Below are 9,233 nucleotides of genomic sequence, written 5' to 3' on the forward strand. Positions count from 1 at the left end.
GCATGCGTTTAAAAAACGCAAACGCATGAAAAAACGCATGTAAACGCGTCAAAACGCCGCGTTTTTTTCACCACATGCAAAAACGCATGCGTCAAAAAAACGCCGCGTTTGCACGCGTTTACACACATTTTTTCACCATGCTTTTTTTTTTTTTAAACGCATGCGTTTTGAAACGCAAGTGTGAAACCAGCCTAAAAACATGATATTGCCTTGGTATTATAAGACCCCATAAGTCCAAAATATTCTATTAAATGGGACCCTCATTTTTTTTTTTTTTTTAAATCAAAGACTTGCCCATGTTTTTTTTACAACTAACCCATTGATTTAAATAAAAATGGTGTAATACCACATTTTGCCTGTGGTGCCGCTGTGGGAAAATTGTGCTCTTATTAGTTAATCCCCCCCCCATGGATTACACTGATTGCTGAGAGGTGAAACAGGAAAACTTTTTATAAGTTAATTTTTATGGGATGAAAAAAGAGATTTGCTCATGTATTACATGGACAGTCCATTGATTTTATAAAAATAATATGTAATACTTTATTTCTCCTGCGGGGGCACTGCAGGAAAACTGAACAGTTATTGTCAACGTTCCCCATAGATCACGCCGATCAGTCTGAGCAATAGAAAAAATGAATAGCAGCCAATGTCCAGGGAATCCTTTTAGTATAAGTTTGCACTCAAGTGCTTGTTCACACATTGCATTTTTGCTTTTTTTTTTTGCTGTGAAAAAAGCAGCGTTTTACTGTAACAGCATAGTGAATGAGATTTTTTGCTTGCAGATTTCAAGCGGTTTCAAATCTACAGCATGTCAAATCTTTCAGCATTTTTACAGCATTTTTTTTTACCCATTCAAATAAATAGGAAAAAATGCTATTTTTGGTGCAGAAATGTCTGATGCAAATACTTAAAGGGAACCTGTCACCCCAAAATCATATATGAGCTGCGGCCACTGGCAGCAGGGCCTTATCTACAGCATTCTGTAATGCATTCTGTGATGCTGTAGATAAGCCCCCATGTAACCTGAAAGGTAAGAAAAGCAGGTTATATTATATTCAACCAGGGGCGGTCCCGGTTCGTTTTGGGTCCGATGGGCGTTGCGGTCCGGGGCCTCCCATCTTCATACAATGACGTCTTCTTCTTGTCTTCCTGCCACGGTTCCGGCACAGGCGAACTTTGTCTGTCCTGTTGAGGGCAGAGCAAAGTACTGCATTGCGCAGGCGTTTGGCCTCTCTGACCTTTCCCGTCGCCAGTGCACATTCCCTAGGTCAGTGTCGGACTTTGCTGCCAAGGGTCTACAGTAACACAGAATCTAAGGACCCACTGTCGATGATTAATTTCTCTGCAAATATTACAAGTGTATTGTCATTGCTTATTGGCACTTCTTCGCAGCGGCCCACCTGGGAATTCTCCTTCTCTCCGGTGGGCCAGTTCAAGCCTTCCCTTGTGTCAACTCTCCCCCATCGTTCACTGCTGCATGTCTCGCGGCTGTTCGACAGCCACAACACATGCAAGGATAGCCTGTCTGTTAGGCAATCCCTGCATGTGTTGCATCCGTCGAACAGCAGCAAAATATGCAGCCGCGGTGACTTCAACATATTAGTCGAGCACGCCGACCACACTATCAGCACACGAGCATGCTCGGGTAACGCTTTATCCAAGCAGGCTCGCTCGTTACTAGTAATACTTACCCTGTGTTGCCATTGCAGAGAAATGGTACACCTGCTTGCAACTTCCTCCACCGATTGCAATGATTGCCGAGACTAGGAACAAAGCTACTCTGCTTCAGCAATTTTCTGGGGGACTAAAATCACTAGTGATTATCCAAAGTGGATGACCCCTTTACGTTTACTACAACTGTCAGCAGAGTTTAGAAGTCTTTTACTTACTGTCTTTATAAGACCATTATTGTTAAAATCGCGGACTCAATATTTACCTAGAGCAAACATGGTAATCTTCTGTAAGAACATCATATCCGCTGCCCAAGTCCAATTTTACTGTACTAAAGTTTGGAGATGGTTGTGGAAGAACAAAAGCTTGTTTGTGCCGATTCCTAAAGGAAGAGCGTACGCCGTCATTACTCCCGTGATGGTCATTGTTACTTTATTCGTACAGACAATTGAAACCTTAGAGCGATCCAGAATGAACTTACTGGGGAGCAGACATGTCAGTGTGATCAGGATGAAGTTTCATCGTAACTGTGAACTTTTTGATTTCCTTTATCTGGTGTTGCCCCTATTGATGCACATTGGCTCTCGTCCATAAAAACACATTGAGCTGAGCGATAGTTACATGTATACTCTATGGACATAGAGGTCATACTTTTAGCGATTTCCCATTCTAAAAGCATTTCTTTTTTTACTTTTTTATTTTATTGCTCTATATGGAAAAGTACAAAACTTCATGATAAGTCATATCCACTGAAATCCTCGCAGGTCTCATTTTGACACTTGTCTGGTTCCCAGCTGGTCTCTACTTTCTACTCCTCCTTGACACACAGGAAATGACCTGCTCTACCAATGATTGGCTGCAGATGGTCACATGTCCCTTTGTTGAGACATCCTCCTGTCTTTAGCAGAAAGTAGAGACCGATAGAGGACATGGCAGCATCGTAACGGTAGCAGTGGTTGAAAGTCAAGGGGAGTATTACTTTTTGATTTGGATTTTTTTTGTGCTGTTTTAGAATCATTGTAATATATAACTTTTGCAAGATTCAAGGTTCTGACGGGAGTTTTTTCTTTTTTAGCTCAATGAGTACTATCTATCAGTCTTCCGTAAAAATCTTCAAGAATTCTATGGTTTAAAACCTTACTAAGCAACCAGTTCTCTAATTACCATAAATGCTTTCTTCACACTGACACCAAGCTGTGAAATCTTCCATATATACATATACTATAGTGTGTCTGTGTGTGTGTGTATATGTATGTGTGTGTATATATGTGTATGTATATATAGCGACAGTGTGTGTGTGTGTGTGTGTGTATATATACGGTATATACACACATACATACATACACTGTCGCTATATAAATAAATATTCCATATACAGTATATACCCTGTAGATATAATATATACACACACAAGTTTTTATATATTTTTATATGCAGTATAACTGGCACACTAAATCAAACCCCATTATAGTTCAAAGATATAATGCAAAAAATATATTAAAAATAAAATAAAAAAATGCATAACTAATGAGAAAGCTAACTTCAAACACTTTCAAATCATATGTTAAACAAATAATTAAAATATATGCATATTGTTTTATTATTATTTTTCAAAACTTGAGTGTGTTTTGAAAATAAAAATAATATATTTTTACATTCATTTTATTAAACTATTCTATACACATTATTTGAATTTTTTTTGTGGTATAACGTGTGTGTGTGTGTGTGTATATATACAAAATATATAAAAGATTATATATATATATATATATATATATATATATATATATATATATATATATATATATATATATAAAATAATAATAATAATAATAATATAAATTTTTTTTTTTTAAATATTTATAATTGACCCAACATTTAAGGCTTCTTTCGTGGCATAAATTTCCATCCTATAAATAACAAAAAAAAAGAAAATGCAATTTTCTTACAGCACTTTTTTTTTTTTTTTTTACTTGTAGATTGTGGCGATTATGAAAACATTGTACAACCTAATGTAATTAATCAGAACAGATCAGGCAACTGTGAATCGTGCTAGTTTGAAGGAAGGGGGGGGAAATACTAAGTGCTATTTAAAGTAAAGTGTGATTGCCAAAGGAGCTGACCTTTAGCAAGGTTGATTATGCTGAAAGTTTGAGTTCAAGTGACTGTGTTAGATAAAATCAACGTTCTTCATGTTCTCGTTTCATTTTGCCTTGCCACGTGCGTGTGTCTGGGATACGGCTAACCATGTGTTGACAGGTTTCCTTTCGCTGCGGCGCGTGTCCCTTTCTGTTACTCTTCTGTCTGCAGGCTGTCTCATTGATAACCTGCACGCTTTCAATTCCAGACACTTCTTTGATTAGCATTGTCTTGTTTTTTCCTTGCAGAAGTGCCTAGCTGCCATTCCATTTACATGAGGCAAGAAGCTTTCCTGGCACATCCCAATGGAGCAGAAGGTATTTCATTCTACCGCTGTTTTTATTTATTTATACGTCGCGCTATGCCACCGCAACCAATGTATCGCTTTCAACTCACGATTGACTTTTTTTTTTTTCCTAACTTATTTTAGGTTGTATGTTTGAGAAGGGTCCTCGACAGTTCTTTGATGACACATGTGTGGTCCCGGAGAAATTTGAAGGTATGCGTTCGATTTTTTTTTTTTTTTGGGGGGTGCCAAATACTGCATCTTTACAAAAAAAAAATCATAGCACAACTTTGTTACCTTGTGTGGTTTGTGCCAAAATAAAGTAAATTGAAATGTAGGAAATCTGGTAATTGTAAAGCATGGAGATCTAGTGATTACTACAAACACTGCTCCTCGTGGGCGGGCCTAAGAAATTACCAATGCTGCATAAGATAAGCTTCTAGAAGCTCCTGGCCTTGAAAATGGTGGCAGCTTCATGTCTTCTTGCTTATCTTATGCAGCATTGGTGATTTCTTAGGCCCGCCCATGAGGAGCAGTGTTTGTAGTAGTCTTCTTGCTTATCTTATGCAGCATTGGTAATTTCTTAGGCCCGCCCATGAGGAACAGTGTTTGTAGTAGGCTTCTTGCTTATCTTATGCAGCATTGGTAATTTCTTAGGCCCGCCCATGAGGAGCAGTGTAGTAGTCTTCTTGCTTATCTTATGCAGCATTGGTAATTTCTTAGGCCCGCCCATGAGGAGCAGTGTTTGTAGTAATCACTAGATCTCCATGCTTTACATGCCTTCTTCATGCCTTTGAGTGTAATCATTTGTCCTAATGATGGGTGCTAATACATATACTCGGCATGAAACCTTGTTAGGCTTGATGCACTAGTGAAAGCTTGTCAGGGTCTGGGCGGCAGCAGTCAATACCTCTCTTCTTTGAGAAAGAAGAAAATTCATTTTAGGCTACAAAGGTTTTAAAATGCTCAGAAAAGTCTTGTGTTGACGATAGCGATTCCTTCTTGTTATTGGAGAGTTATCTCTCCCCCCTTCTCATAACCATTTTTTTTTGCTTAAAGAACAACATCCCTCATCTTAAAGGGTTATTCCTAAAACATGAAGTTATTCCCTATGCACGGGTCAAGGGGTAATCTTTAGATTGCTGGGGGTGCTTTTTGGATCTCTGGGAATCTCGGGGGTTGGATCCCCAGTGATCGTTAAGTTTTTTTACCTTTCCCACGAAGAGGGGAAAATTATTTCAATCTAAGCCAGTTATCCTGGATAGGTAACAGGATTCTGAACGATACTTATCCCATCACTAGGACCCAACGGACCCCAAAGACATGGCTCCATTCATTGACTGCAGGATTGCTGGAAATGGCGGAGTGCAGTGCTTGGCTATAACCAGCAGTGCCGTAGACCATGATTGGAGCCATGTTGTGCATACGCATTCATCATTTCATTCAAAAGGCGACTATTTCAGAATCTCGATCTTGAGATTGGCGGGAATAATACTTTCCCAATGATCAGAACCTTATTACCTATCCTGTAGAATATTGATAACCTGCTAAGATGGGAAAAGCTCCGAGATTAGAGAGTGATGTATCTCCTGTTTCAATATTGATGTCAAGCTAGAAGACAACCATGGTTGCAAATACGTTTTTGTTTTGTTTTTTGCTTAAAACCGTTCATGTAATTAACTGGACAGAAGAGGCCAAATACGTAACTTTGTGCGTTGTTCATGACTGACGCACGTTGTTTTGCATATTTATCATACAAATTATGCACTTATGGATAAGCACAGAAAACATTCTGGGCTTTTGTGTTCTGAGCGTATATCATGTATAATATTATTGTCCATCTGCAAAACGACGCTGCCGCTCCTGCAATGGCAGCAAATCTGCAACAGAATTCCAGGCGGACTATCCATTTTGTGAAAAGCCTGTATGGATTGCATAACGTTGGCAGAATTCAGGAGTTTGTAATGAAACAACTGTGCAATAGAGGCAACTTAAAGGACCACTAACCTAAATTCATCAATATATAACCAATGCCATTTTGGGTACTGTCCCTTTAAGAAGTCCAAACCCCCCCCCCCTGTAAAAAAAAAACAAAAACAAATAAACATATGATCATTTATTTACATTTTAGTGATCTGTGTCAACTGAATCTATGAGCTGTAATAATCTTTTTTGTAATTTTGCAGGTGACATTAAACAAGAGCCCGGACTGTACCGTGAAGGGCCAACCTATCAGAGACGAGGCTCGCTCCAGTTATGGCAGTTTTTAGTTGCATTACTTGACGACCCTGGAAATTCCCATTTTATTGCCTGGACAGGCCGAGGCATGGAGTTCAAGCTTATTGAGCCCGAGGAGGTAGGCGCATTCTTCTGGTTGAGGGCATCTTTAGGGGGAGGTTGCCTTTTTACATGGTTTTACCAATATTATGGCCCCTCCAAGCAGATTGCCGGCACTGTATTGTGTCCTTAGTGTCAGCTCTTTCATTGCTCTGACTTGGCATCTACCAGGTAGCACAGGAAGAGGAAGTTACATGCGAGCACCCTCCTATTGGTTACTCACATGCAACTTCCTGCTTGTGGAGGGAGGAGCAAAGGAAGATCATAATGTTGTAAAAGTGTTCTGTTACCTATAAAACCTATCCAAACAGGCCAAGTATTCAATAAAATACCGTACACCTGCTTTTTTCTCTTCCATCCACCTGACTTGGTACCTCCTCTACAGTCAGTAGGTAAAAGACGTTCCTAAGAAGTACATGAAGGGTCTGCTGAAAGTTGGATAGAACAAAACTTTTTTTAAAACTAATTATTAACAAGTGTTACATTACAAACTTGATGAGTTTAATTGTATGGTTTATGTTCCTTTTTTTTTGTCATAGGTGGCACGACGATGGGGTTTACAGAAAAACCGACCCGCCATGAACTATGATAAGCTTAGTCGTTCACTGCGCTACTACTATGAGAAGGGAATTATGCAGAAGGTGAGATGTCAATTTCATGTCCTATAAGGGTTGGTCATGATTTAGAAATTGTGCTTTCTAAACTACAAAAAAAAACCTGGTTTAGATTAGAAGTCATCCAAACTATTGGAACAGACACCAAGGCCAAGAATAAAGGGTTCAAAGTCCATACTCTTGATTGAGAGTTGACCATGTATAATGGCTCCATCTAGGCCAAAATTAATTGGAGATATGAAACTGGAGCTCGCACCATTTTATTGTTGTAATTGCACAATCCTTGCCCCATATCGATGAAGTTGTTACCCACTTCTGGCTTTAGAGTTAGAAAATGCAGTTGATCTAGGATAAGCTTCATTTGCGGTCACCCAGTTTTTTGGCAATCTACTGGTTTATATTCCCAACAAACACTCCATTTTTAGTTCAAAGGCATCCAAAGAGCTGGTCAAGTAAAATTCCTGTTAAAGATGAGCAGATCTGACAAGATTCAAATTTGCCAAATTTTTGCAAATTTTACCGAAAATTTGATTTGCAGAGAATTTATTCTCAGCAAATTGAATGTCCCTTATTACGCCCCAGGGTCTGGAATACTCACTTCACCGCTAACCTCTGCTGCTCACCATCCCCCGTAAAATCCTCCTCACATATTCTTACCATTGTAGTGCTGAAACCCTGGGCATCTTCACGCAGGGATGTGGCAGGTCTAGTTGTGGCCCAGAGTGCTCATAGTAAAGTTGAAGCTCACCTCATGACGTTGCCTCAACCTTCCAACGTGCGTATGCAGAGACTTCCCGGGACTAGTTGCGGTTGCAAATCCCAACTTAAAGTGCACGTCCTAATGTCACCGTACTTACTGTGACACCATGACACGCGCCTTAACCCTATACTGTGCACTCTAGGTCGAGACTAGATTTCATTCAGTGAATGGAGGCGTTGTGAAGAGGCGCCAAGGACCATAAAGGGGATAGCGAGCAGCCAGCTGCCATTTTGCTGTATTCACCCAGAATGATTTGCAAAAAATGTCTGCATTTTGGAGAATACAGATTTTTTTTCCAAAATGTTAGCAGAATTTAAGTCCACTTAAATTTGCCCCTCTCTAGTCTTGTGTTGAAAAATATCATATTTTTAAGCCCTCTCTTTCTGAAAATTGTCAACCAGTCAGGCTAAAGCAGAACTTCCATTCTGAAGAGAACTCTAACCAACTTTTGGGGACACTGTGTGGCTACAAAATATAACAACCCATCCACATTACTACCTGGAGCTATCATCTCCTAAATGTATTGAACATGTAGACATTAATGCGGATTGTGATAATAAAATTCTTCTTTCTCCATCTAAGGTCGCCGGAGAGAGATACGTGTACAAATTCGTGTGCGATCCTGAAGCCCTCTTCTCTATGGCCTTCCCAGACAATCAACGGCCGCTGTTGAAAACGGACATGGAGCGACACATTAATGAAGAAGACACAGTGCCATTGTCACATTTTGAAGAAAATATTCCCTACATGGCAGACGGAGGCTACTGTAACAGTCACCCATACAATGAAGGATACGTTTACTAACAGAGGGGGGGAAAAAAAAGACATTTCTATGACGACGATCATTTCACTTTTCTTCGCAAGACCCGAGAAAAGAAAAAAATATACATTTTTTTTTATAAATATATAAATATATATATTTAGTAGATCATAAATGGGCTTTTCCTGTTGCATATCTCCTATGGTCTGCCATGGACAAAGCACTTTACTTGAGGGGCGGAGGATAAAGCTGATACTATGTATGTAACAGGACGATAACAGATGGATATCTAATATTCATTTATGCTCGGGAAGGGAACTTAAAGCTCACGGTACTTCATTAATAAGTCATGACGGTGTTTCTTTCCTTCAGTTTTAAGATCTCATGATATATTGTACATTATTTCTGGATACACAGAGTACAGTTAATTTTCATGGTATGAATGACTCTTTATAAGATTTTCCTCCGTTGAAATTAATTTTTTTTTATATTATATATATTTTTTACATTGGTACATGCCTTGGCTCCTCATTTGAGGAGTTAAAAGGGCTCTCCATATTATCAGGCTTCACTAGGTTCTAGAGTAGACACTTGCGAATTCCGTACTCATGACAGATCTCAGTGCTTGAGATACCAAAAAACCTGCTCTTAAAACTTCACAGATGT

The 9,233-nt window shown here is 39.2% G+C and overlaps 1 protein-coding gene across 2 annotated transcripts in view; it reads left to right on the plus strand.

The window, feature by feature from the left end:
• The window catches only part of LOC138641707 (ETS translocation variant 1), a 61,485-nt gene extending 52,744 nt beyond the window's left edge, over positions 1–8,741 (plus strand). For both annotated transcript variants that reach the window (XM_069729313.1, XM_069729314.1), the window contains 5 exons: positions 4,059–4,127; positions 4,241–4,309; positions 6,283–6,452; positions 6,973–7,074; positions 8,390–8,741. In XM_069729313.1, coding sequence (XP_069585414.1) covers positions 4,059–4,127; positions 4,241–4,309; positions 6,283–6,452; positions 6,973–7,074; positions 8,390–8,611 — 632 coding nt within the window. In that variant the 3' untranslated portion in view covers positions 8,612–8,741. The remainder of the gene's footprint in view (positions 1–4,058; positions 4,128–4,240; positions 4,310–6,282; positions 6,453–6,972; positions 7,075–8,389) is intronic.
• The last annotated feature ends 492 nt before the right edge of the window (positions 8,742–9,233 follow it).

Source organism: Ranitomeya imitator, chromosome 6 (assembly GCF_032444005.1).
Source record: "Ranitomeya imitator isolate aRanImi1 chromosome 6, aRanImi1.pri, whole genome shotgun sequence".
NCBI lineage: Eukaryota > Metazoa > Chordata > Amphibia > Anura > Dendrobatidae > Ranitomeya > Ranitomeya imitator.